Source organism: Symphalangus syndactylus, chromosome 6 (assembly GCF_028878055.3).
Source record: "Symphalangus syndactylus isolate Jambi chromosome 6, NHGRI_mSymSyn1-v2.1_pri, whole genome shotgun sequence".
In the NCBI taxonomy this organism is placed as follows: domain Eukaryota; kingdom Metazoa; phylum Chordata; class Mammalia; order Primates; family Hylobatidae; genus Symphalangus; species Symphalangus syndactylus.
Window position 1 is genome coordinate 117,938,511 of NC_072428.2, and position 12,151 is coordinate 117,950,661.

General features: G+C 39.0%; 1 protein-coding gene across 1 annotated transcript in view; it reads left to right on the top strand.

The window, feature by feature from the left end:
• The window catches only part of SND1 (staphylococcal nuclease and tudor domain containing 1), a 445,319-nt gene that overhangs the window by 272,261 nt on the left and 160,907 nt on the right, over window positions 1-12,151 (top strand). The window contains exon 15 of the mRNA XM_055283891.2: window positions 11,351-11,492. Coding sequence (XP_055139866.1) covers window positions 11,351-11,492 — 142 coding nt within the window. The remainder of the gene's footprint in view (window positions 1-11,350; window positions 11,493-12,151) is intronic.

Genomic DNA, 12,151 nt, shown 5'->3' on the forward strand with positions numbered 1-12,151 from the left:
TAGTCCTTAGAAAGAGGCTACTTAGTTTGGTGTCATTAGTACCATAAAACACTGTGCTTAAATCTGTTTTTGATGGAATCATAGAGCAAATTTCACATGCAGCTTCAGGTCAAGCTGTTTCCACATCAGTTTACAGACTTTATTATGGCATCAATAATATTTATTTGTTTCAAAATATATAGAACAATTAATTATAAGAACTAATTCACTGCAGTGAATGTTGAATGCTGACACTTACAAACTAAAGGGACAATTAGTTATCTGACCTTTAATAATTTACAAGTTTATCTAGGCAAAGCTTAATCGGCCATAGATTTTTTTTTTTTCTTTTTCGTTTTTAGAGAGTCTCACTTTGTAGCCCAGGCTGGAGTGCACTGACACAATCCCAGCTCACTGCAACCTCTGCCTCCCCCAAGTTCAAGTGATTCTCGTGTCTCCCGAGAAGGTGGGATTATAGGTGCCTGCCACCATACTCAGCTAATTTTTGTTGTTTTTTTTTTGTTTTTTGTTTTTTGTTTTTTCAGTAGAGACGGGGTTTCACCGTGTTGGCCAGGCTGGTCTCGAACTCCTGACCTCAAGTGATCTGCTTGCCTCAGCCTCCCAAAGTGCTGGGATTACAGGCATGAGCCACCGCCCCCAGATGACTTTTTTCTTTTAGAAACAAAACCTTAGGCATATTTTTCTTTATTCAAATTTTCTGTCAAAGTTTCTGTTTTTAAATGCATCAAATATAAGTGAGTGAAAAGAATAGAAATTATCTGTACTACTAACTCTTCTATTCACCAGAATGTGGGTTTCCTTATTTATTTCTTTTTTCTTTTAAGTATTGTAAGCTCTTTTCAGGATGGGAGGCCTTACTGTGTTATTCTTAACTATACAGTCAGGTCCTAGAAGAGTATATGGCACCAAGTAGGTGCTTAGCAGATATTGTTGGATGAATGAATGCTGTAAATTATTCTACTAGAATTGATTAATCAGCCTTCTATTGTTGGATGTTGGGGTTGTTTTATTTTTTTTTTCTTCTCATAAACATTTGTTCCTTTAGATAAATCATAGTCTATAATTATTTTCTCAGAACATGTCCATAAAGTAGAAACCTAGGCCAAAGAATAGCATATATTTTTTAACAACATCATCCTATAAATCTTTATTGAGTAAAATGATTGGGTTTTTAATTGGATGCATTTGTTGTTGTTCTTCAAAACATTGACCACCTTCTGTTTTAATTAGTAATAAATTTCTGTCATAATTGTTGCCATTTTTCTCCATGTTAAAAAAAACTGGAACTTTCTCTTCTGAATTGTATAATTATCCATTTTTATTAATGCTTTAAAAATGTAAGGCTTTTAAAAGACTAATTAGACATAAAAATAAAACTTTCACTTTAGTTTTATTGAACCTATACTGGTATGTCTGCAGGCAAAAATGAATGTTCAAAGTACTTTTAGGAAGTATTAAAAGTGTTTTAGCCATTTAGCCTTTACTAACATTTATTTTGATTTTAAGATAATTTTTATATTATAGGTTACTTGCTGACCTTTTTTTTCTCTGTTCTTTTCTGAAGTTGCATTCTTGTCTTGGGTGGGGCACAGTTAAGTGTGACATCAATTTCCTTGCCCCAAGTTCTTGATTTGCCCATGAAATGAAGACTTGTGCCTCATCAGATGTCTTTTAAATTCTTTACTCTGCACATTTTATTTTAACTATCTCTCAAGGCATTTTCTGGTTCTGTAATAAGTTCTTACCTCTTGCCTATAGAGACTTTGGAAGTGATAAAAATTGATCTAAAACTGTTAAAGAAAAAAATAGTATTTTAAACCTAAGTTATTATTTAATCCTAGCCTTGTAATTGATGTGCACAGTTGTAGATGGTGGTTGATTTGCTTTATTTCGTATTCTCAATGCCATATACCATGTGTAAGCTATGTTTTTAGCCCAGTTTCACGTCTCAATTCTGAAAATGTGGAAGATGTTTCTTGTAGTATTCCTATAAAAATTCATTATCATTTAATTCTTAGAAAAGTAACTCTAGAGTTGTTAAAAGTCTAAATGGCCTTTTTCTGTGTTTGTCTTTACCAGTTCAAAGTAGAAGTGCTGCTTTTAACTATTACAATTTAATGGTGTATTTGATATAAATTGGATGTTTACAATTTGAGTAAAGTACCTGCTTTTGTAGAATATTTTAGCTGAAAATAATTGGAAGGTATACCTCCCCGTGTGTTAAACTCTCCTATAAACATTTTGTGCTTACAAATTGGTATTTCTGAACCACTATCTCTTATTCCTATGTTTGAGTAGATACAATTAAGTTTCATACTAAAATAAATTTTCTTCACATCATTACTAAAGCATTCAGTCATTTTAAAAATATAGTACATTACTATACTGATGAATAATGGAAGAAGCTTATCTGTTGATTCAACATATTCAAGAGTAGGATAGTTTTTCTCCTGAATAAAACTACAAAATCAATAGTATATTTACTTACTTGACCTCGAAGAGATAAGACATTTTGTCTATGAAATAGTTTGTAGTTTTTTGTTTGTTTGTTAAACAAAAACGAAGGGAAATAAAACAATAAAGCATAAGGCATGGATCGAGGAAGGAATCTGGGAAAGGTTGTGAAAAGAATTGCCAGAGTCTTGGCCAAGGGGAATCTTAACAAGCCACCCTGCAGAGGTCAGCAGGAGGATGGAAGAACTCTTGGGAGGAAGCTCTCTAACTGGAGGGCTATCATTTACAAAGCCATGATATTATAAACACTGAGTATTGAGTTAACAAAAAATTGTAAGAGTAGTGTGTTGAGAAGTTAAGAGTACGGAAAAAAGGGGAAAAGGGACAGTTTGGGAGAGGTAGGGAGGCAGATTTATTCATGGAAACTTTTCTATACAGCAAGAATTATGAGCCATACCTTTCAGATAGTTCTGTGGGTTGGCAGCCCTCATCACCTGGCACCTTTGGCACTGCCTTGATGGCTGCCTCTCATCCAAGTTAGAGAAAGAGGATTGAAGACAGGAAAAAAGCAAGCTTATGTGCTTGATACTTTATCCTAAGTATATTCTTATTTCCGCCCTTTTCACTTGAGGCACAGATGCACCATCATCTGCACTTTCTGTGCCTAACTTATCTTACAAAAAAAAAAAAAAAAAAAAAAGATTCTCTAGAATAAGCCAAGGGCATTGTATTTTCTGTTGATGATAAGATGCAGATTTTTACCACTAAAAGGCAATGACTTCATTTCTAAAGGTTAAATTGAATGGTTCTCACAGCATAATTTCATATGGTTAAATTTGGGAAACTGAAAGTCATTCAATAAGAGAACAATCTCTGAGCTTGTATAGAATTTTTATTTGATTGAGAATTGGGTATTTATTCACATTAAGCTGTATCACATGATTTTATTTCAAGGTAGAAAAGAAATGTCAGTAGGCATAGGTACTCAGTAGAACTTTTTTCTTTATTTGAACAAAATCTGTCCTCTTTATGGCCTATGAGGATGACCTCATGCTCCATCTAATGCTTTCTTTTAGCTATTGCCCAAGAGTTTAGACTTTCTTATGCTGCTTTTGGGGAACCAAGGAGACTTTTTTTCTGTGCTTTACTAACCCCTTGCTTTCTCATCTAAACCATTTTCTTTTTAAATTTTTTAAGTGCTTTAATACACTAGTATTCAAAGTAGTGATCAAAGTAGTTGATTTAAAACATAATGAATGGGTGGTTAATTTTGAACTTGATACTCTCTCCAAACTACTTACAGATTAGTTAGGGGAAAAGTTTTCTTGAGTTAAAAATTAAAATATTGTATATTCTTCCTGTGCACATTGTTTTTATTGTTTTGGTGTATATTCTTAAAGGTATAATTTATATACAGTAAAATGTTCTCATTTTTAGCATATAATTCTGTGAGTTTTGGCAAATGTGCATTTTGAGAAACATTTATTTATGAAATCATCACCACAGTCAAGATATTAGAACTGTTCCATTGTACCAATTCCTCCATTCCTTTTAGAGTCAACTTCTAGTCCCTGGCAACCACTCATGTTTTTCTGTTTAACTATAGTTTAACCTTTGTCAAAATGTCATACAAATGCAATCATGTATTTGAGATTCATGCATGTTGTTGCCCGTGTCTTTTTTAGCGTAGAGTAGTATTCCATTGTGTGGTGTATTATAATTTATACCCAGTTAAGGGATGTTTAGGTTATTTCCAATTTTAGTGATTATGAATAACGTCCAGACCGTTATCTTTGCTTTGCCTTGCTTTGTTTTTTTTTAAAGAATGAGGCAGGGTCTTACTCTGTCATCCAGGCTGGGAGTGCAGTGGTGCGCCATCACTGCTCACTGCAGCCTCGACCTCCCAGGCTTAAGCTATCCTCCCACATCAGCCTCCTGAGTAGATGAGACTACAGGTGTGCACCACCATGCCCCGCTGATTTTCTTTCTTTCTTTCTTTCTTTCTTTCTTTCTTTCTTTCTTTCTTTCTTTCTTTCTTTTTTTTTTTTTTTGTGAGGCAACGTCCCACTATGATGGCCAGGCTGGTCTCAAACTCCTGGGCTCAAGCAATGTTTTTGGCTCAAGCAAAACATTACAGGCATGAGGCCACCATGCCTGGCTCAGACGATTTTCTGAGGGTCCCTAATCTATTCCTCTAACATTATTTCACTTTATTTTAGTGAACTGCGGTGATTGTCCGAATGGTGCTTTGCATATTTTCATTCTAAACATAGAGATGTGTCTTCTCTTCCTAAGTATTTGCCAAGTTCTGGTTTCATTTCTCAGTATAGTACACTGTGGAAAGGAAAAAATAAATGGTGGGTAGGACCAACCAAAAAAAATATTTGTAGATATCTGACTTTCTTAGGGCTCCTTAAACTCTTAGACAATTTAGTTCCTTGCAAGTCTGATTGGAGAGTAATTGTTTTCTTCCATATGTTGGAGTGCTACCCTTGCACTACTTTGCCCTGTGGCTTCCTTCTTCCAGTTGGGCAAGCATACCATTCCTGCCCCCTTTGGAAACTTTGCTTAGCCAGGATATTTCTTTTAATGATTGTAATACTCTCTGTTGAGGGCGTCACTGATTAGAATGACACATCCTAAGCTCAGGGCTTTCTTCCAGCTTAATGCTCCTACAAATGTCCAAATGTCCTCTTGATCCATGCTCCCAGAACTGGAGCTCAGAGCCTTGGCTGTGGTTTCTCCTCTGTTCAACATTTTGCAGGCCTGAGTGAGGTGCTTTACCAACCAAGTAAACAGTGTGAGAATCTGTAAACCACAGACAACACTTAATGATTTTTAATTTTTTAAGAGACAAGGCAAGAGTGTCACCCAGGCTAGAGTGTTGTGGCATGATTATAGCTCTCTGCAGCCTCAAACTCCTGGGCTGAAGCAATCCTCTTGCCTTAGCCTCCCAAGCAGCTGAGACTACAGGCCCATGCCACCATGCTTGGCTAATTTTTAAATTTTTTGTAGAGATGGGGTCTTGAACTCCTAGCCTCATGTGATACTCCCATCTCGGCCTCTCAAAGCGCTAGGATTACAGGCATGTGCCACCCTGCCCAATTATTGAAAGACAATTGATGGCCTAGCTTTAGCACCTTTTTTTTCTGTTGTAATTTTTTTGTCTGGGGGTTTGTTTTTGTCAGTGTTCTCCTCTGTGTTCACTTCATTCCTGTTAAACTTGGAATTCACTGAAGTTTACGCCCTCCCTGGTCTCTCTAGTACACATCTCACCACAAAGCATTGATAACCAGCCAGGGAAGAGCAGTTTCAAATTTGAAAGTGCTTTGTGGTAACACAGGAGCTCGAGGGCATTCCCAGAGTATCCTCCCCCTGCAGGGTTCCATGTATTTCAAGAGATGATCATGCTGTACAACTGGCTCTTCATCGAATCATAGACTCATTCTATGAATTAAAATGGCACTTGGGGCCATAGCACCCAAGATGTGGAAAGGAGGAAGAGTGTGGAGCGATAGGTGATGGTTTTGCCTTGCTGATAGGAGATGTAGTTGTGATTTGTCTTCCACATAGCCGCAGAAGTAATTCTCCTGGTCTGCACAACCCAGAAAAACATAGATAACTATGGCAGTGAATGATCACCATACACCATACACTTAAAATGAGAGAGCACATTTGCTTCAGTATCCTTAACGATTCGTTCTGATCTCCGCACTTTTTTTTCCTGTGTCTGTCCTCTTCTTCACAAGGATTTTGCTCCTTTAGAGTTAAGATTGGTTAGACCCAAACAGCATTGTGCCCTGGAGTCCTTTACCCTCAGGTCAGCCCTGGTGGGACCATGCAGTACAGAGGAAGAAACATCCTGGGATGGGCAGTAGAGCATATGCTTGCACCTCTAGGAAGGCCCATCAGGATTGATGGACTTCTTTCTAGCTGTTTCTCAAGTGCTGGTAGAATATACTTCCCCAGTAAAAAGTTCTGCATGTATTTGTTTTTAGTTCGTTGTCCTATGATGTTAATCAAAGAGTGATTGTGATGAGGAGAACTAATTCGTGATCTTCATTATTAACAATTCTCTGAGTCTTGCACATGATAATCCTGAGTGGTTAATTGTTAACTAATAGGTTTAGTCTATTCCCATTTTCCCGTGCTGTTTTGTGTGCTGTTATGTTTACCTTTCACCAGCCCTTTCTAGTTTCATGCCTACTATTTGGGGACTTTCATTGGAGAAATCATGGGAATCACTTTGCATACATCTAGTGCACACCGACAGCCTAAACCCTGTTCCAGAATTCACAGAATTGTGATTTCTGTAGTTCAGGTCCTCTAGGAAGCAGGTGACCTGGCTGTCTGGGGTGGTGGTCTTTCAGACGCTTCTGTGCCTGCTGTTCAAGGATTCTGCTTCCTCTGCTCTCCCACCTACCCACCCAAATCTCCCATTCTCCCAAACCTGGGAATTCATCATACTAAATTATTTTAAACATGTATTTGTATACTCAGCAAGGTACTTTATAGAGATAAGTTCCAGTCTAACTGCTGAAGGGGATATCTTATAGCCATAGATAGATGTACCCACATTTAGAAGAGATTTGGCCTGACAAGCCAGAAGTCAGGGCAGAGTGAGAGTTTATAATTAAGGTGTTTTTATAACCTTTGCTTCTGTGCTTCTCTCTAAGGGTCATCCTGCCATTCTGGAGGGTCATTCAGAACCCTGTTCCTCTAAGTTTGAGATATAGATATTAACATCCTTTGAAATGAAGTCACCCCAGGCACATTTGTTGCATCATTACTTCTCAATTTCAAGGTGCATTGAGGAGGCAGAAACATTCCTTAAAGAGATGCCATCCACAATAGCAGGTTAAATATAGCTAATGCAATCTTAAATTAGCTTTTCTAAGAGTACAGGAAAATACTTATGTATAGTTTGTTGTAGAGCACAGGTAATGTGAAAACTACCAGTGCAACAACAACAACAAAAGACTTCTCTTATCAGAAATCCAGTTGCTTCCTGATTATTTACACCAGTGGAGGGGAATATTGGTGTAGATAACAGAAAACCACAACTAATTTATTAACTTGATTTCTCAAAGCTATGAGCCAACATAGTGGCAGAAAACTGGCAAATAGAATCCCAGACCTTACGTAAGGAAGCAATAGCAATGAAAACTGAGAGTGAAAGCCTTAGCATATAGATATATAAGCAGAAATATTTGATATTACCTTGAAATGAGCATTCTGTGTAACAAATCCTGTAGTTGTTATCTCTTTAAATCTAAGGTCTTAAATCTTTATTTATATATATGGTTTTGGGTGTTTCTTTTTTTTTTTTTTTTTTTTTTTTTTTTGAGATAGGGTTTTACTCTTGTCACCCAGGCTTGAGTGCAATGGCATGATTGGGCTCACTGCAACATCTGCCTCCCAGGTTCAAGCGATTCTGCTGCCTCAGCCTCCCAAGTAGCTGGGATTACAGGCACACCCTGCTACACCCGACTAATTTTTGTATTTTTAGGGTTTCACCATGTTGGCCAGGCTGGTCTCAAACTTGTGATCTCAGATGATCCTCCTGCCTCCGCATCCCAAAGTGCTGGGATTACAGCCGTGAGCCATTGCGCCCGGCCAGGTTTTTTTTTTCTTTTTTCTTTTTCTTTTTTTTTTTTTTTTCTAAGAAAATCTCTGTCTCCCGGCTCTTATTAACCCTGGAAATGTGTCTAAGAGACTGAAGCACATTGCTACTTGCACTCTCTCTTTGGAAGGCAAATTACTTAACTGAATTCCATCACTTTTATAATGTTATAATGAGAATTTCTAAAATAAATAATTTCCATAACTAAATTACCAGGGAGGATTTATAGCTACATCACCTGAGGAAACGTGCCAGTCTTCCTAACCAGTGTTTTCATTTGAGCCACTGAAACAAATATTAAAGATTTCAAGAATGTTTGTATTGAAAAAGGACATGTCAAGCAAAAAAGTGCTTGAGATGACAAGGAAAGACATATACCTTTGTGTGTCTGTGACTGAGATTTGAAAGCGCCGACATCTTTGGGTTCTTATAATCAATTTCATTGACTTTATAAGAACTTAATATTCTGTCAGCTTGGATGAAATATCCATCTTTCCCTTAATGACTGGTCCACAGGCATATCATCTCATCCAAGCCTTTGGAATACTTGCCTCAAGAATATGGGGACCTCCATGTTCTTACCTTATAATTTTTATCTGGAAATAAACATGGCCAGTTCTGATGAGGTTTTAAATTTTGCTGTATGCCTTTGATTTTCTTGTTCTTTTTTTTTTTTTTTTTTTTTTTTTGTCGGAGTCTTGCTCTGTCGCCCAGGCTGGAGTGCAGTGGCACAATCTTGGCTCACTGCAAGCTCTGCCTCCCAGGTTCATACCATTCTCCTGCCTCAGCCTCCCAAGTAGCTGGGACTACAGGTGCCCACCACCACGCCCGGCTATTTTGTTGTTGTTGTTGTACTTTTGGTAGAGACAGGCTTTCACCGTGTTAGCCAGGATACTCTCGGTCTCCTGACCTCGTGATTCGCCTGTCTCGGCCTCCCAAAGTGCTGAGATTACAGGCATGAACCACCGCACCCGGCCTGATTTTCATAGTTGGCTTTCACTTCTGATCTTTGCCATAATCAGTGACATGTCATCCTCTTGGCTATCTTCCCATTTGTCATTTCAGGAATAGAGCTGTTGAGTTGTGCATTGAGACTTGGGAGGAGTCAGGAACATGTATTGGTTTTTATGACATGGGTAGCTCTAAGGTCCCTTTGAGGCTCCTTGATTATTCTCAGTCTGAGTAGGTTTCTCTCTTTATAAAGTAGGTAAGAGTTTAGCAAAAAGGAAGAGAGGGTGCTACAACCTTCTTGTTAGTTTAAACATGAAAGGCATGCCTGTGTGTGTGCCATTGTTATTCCTATAAGCATTTTTTCCAGATAACTACATCCAAAGGACAGTGATGAGCAGAAGTCTATTTCTGAAAAATATAGCTTGCTCTGATCTTGAGGAAAAAGGCCTTCTCTTCTGAGATGTTAGGTTGCCTCATGATTTGCGATAATCAATTTGATAATTGTTGTTGACTTACTGGTTCAGCTCATGAATAATGTCCCAGATTTAGACTAGTATGGCACAAGGATTTTAATCAAGTAGTGCTTTCTTTCCCATGGAGCATTTATCTTGCTTGACTGTTCTGGACTTCAGCCAGCTGCCAGACAGGCATTTTTCATGCCGTATATGTGTAGGAGAATGTGTTGCTTAAGTGTTCAATGGGGAAGTTTCCAACCCACTAAAGCTCATGGTTACCTTGCCTTTTACCACTGTACTGTTAGAGACACTGAGAATGGATCGCTGTCTCTCTTTTTCTCTAAGAATCTGTTTGATGGGAAGCATGAATCTTAGTTATTATAAGTACTGTTTTCATCCCAGCCTACCTTACTGCTTCTGAATGAGAGGGGCCCCTTTGGCTGCTCTGAAAACTCTTGAAATACTTGATGGCTTGTTATGTTTTCATTATCTAATGTGCATTAATTTAAATAAAATAGCTCTGTTGTTAGAAGAGTCAAAAAGGAAAAGCTTGGCTGGGTGCAGACTGCTTGTGTCACAGAAGTCAGGAAAGTTTGCAGAACTTCGTGTCCTCAGAGGGAGTTTTCAGTTCTGCTGGCTGGACTGAAAACCTAAAACTCTAAAATCCAGTGACTATTCCCCTAGCATATGCGATGTGATATTTTGATGCTCGCTTACTCTATCACCTGTTTAATTAACTTGAGAGACTGAAAGGATTTGAAGGCCCTTCGCGTCTATATGAATGAGAGTTCTGAGAGTCGAAATGTCCATGATTTGGCACTCTGGAGGATGGAGCGCACAGACTTTGTGTTGATGCACAAAAAAAAGTTTTTTAACTGCTATTCCGTTTTACGTGTTTTTATTATTTCTATAATGATTCATGCTGACATAACGTGGTATTTGTCTCCGTTGACCACATCCTGCTGTTCTAGATTTCCCTGGATAGTAACAGTATGCCCCAGGTATCATCTCATCCCCAAAATGAACATAGAGCAGGAGTTGCTGTACTAGTGCCTGGAGAAGGCTGGCCTCTTCTCAAGGTTAAGAAACTGTGAGCTCTGAATCTTACATAACCTATTTAAAGATAAACTACTTTTGGCTTCCTAGGACAGGGTTGTAGGCACTATGTGAGATGGCCTAGGCGTCGCTTTTTTTTTTTTAATGAATATTAAAGGTTAAATGGAAGGTTAATACTAGTCTTCTTACCTCAATTTTTTTTTCTTTCTTTTTTTTTTTGAGACAGAGTTTCACTCTTGTTGCCCAGGTTGGAGTGCAAATGGCGCGATTTCGGCTCACTGCAACCTCCGCCTCCCAGGTTCAAGCGATTCTCCTGCCTCAGCCTCCCAAGTAGCTGGGATTACAGGCATGTGCCACCATGCCCGGCTAATTGTTTTTCTATTTTTAGTAGAGATGGGGTTTTGTCATGTTGGCCAGGATGGTTTCAAACCCCTGACCTCAGGTAATCCACCCCCTCGGCCTCCCAAAGTGCTGGGATTGCAGGCGTGAGCCACTGCGCCTGGCCGCTCAATTTGATGTTAAAGGAAGATGAGCTCTTCTAGCCCCAGAGAACTCTGGTGTGAAAGTCTCATTTTCCAAGCACCCTTTTAACTGAGTATTTAAGTCAATGAGAATGTTCTGGAAACTGTTGATTAACTGTATTTCTTCTACTGAGGCCTCATGGGTATCATGTCTATGTCTTGGTTTCAGAAATGTCTATAAATAGGGTTATTTGCTTAGCTTCCTGCCAAACTTTTTGTCCTAAACTATAAAGAAAGAAACTTTGGGTTTTATTACTTTCCAGTTACTCTTTTCCTCTTTTCTCCATCAGGATACCCAAAAAGCAAAGCAGTTCCTGCCTTTTCTTCAGCGGGCAGGTCGTTCTGAAGCTGTGGTGGAATACGTCTTCAGTGGTTCTCGTCTCAAACTCTATTTGCCAAAGGAAACTTGCCTTATCACCTTCTTGCTTGCAGGTAAGTCTTATGTGTTACATGTTACTCTGAGCTCAGAAGTCATCCCTGGAAGCCACATACCCTCCTTTCCCCCTGTGTTCTAGATAGACCCTAGAGCCCACCAGCATGCTCTTCCTCTGTGGTTGGGATATGCAAACACAGTTTCTAGATTGGATCCTCCCGTCACTGCAGACCCAGCACTGCACCCCCTTTCTGCTCCTCGTTTCTACCAAGTGCGGGATGTAGGAGTAGAGCAACTTGCAAGCACGCAGCCCTTATAGAGCTAGAGCAAAGGAAATTCCAGACCTAGGAACATACCAGCCATGGAATTCTCAGAGTTGGCCTTTATTACCCACTTGAAACAAACTACCCATGCCATGTTAGTTGTGGGGAGGCCTCAGAGGAGCCAAGACACTCTTCCCCTGTAGCTTCCCAAGCAGTGCCGTTTGTCTCCCTTTCATTCTTTTCAAATGCCATTAAGATCCCAGTCCTTTATGAAACCCCAGCTGTGACATTGCTTTCACACGCTCTTCCCACATCGATAGTATTTCTTGTTGTGCTAAGGTTGACGTGCTAAGGCAAGCGATGCTCCTTTCTTTGCTGACTTAATGTGTATCTTACCCTGTCTTTTCTGGTAGCTTAATATTTCACAAGCCAGAAGGCTATGTATAAACTGTGCT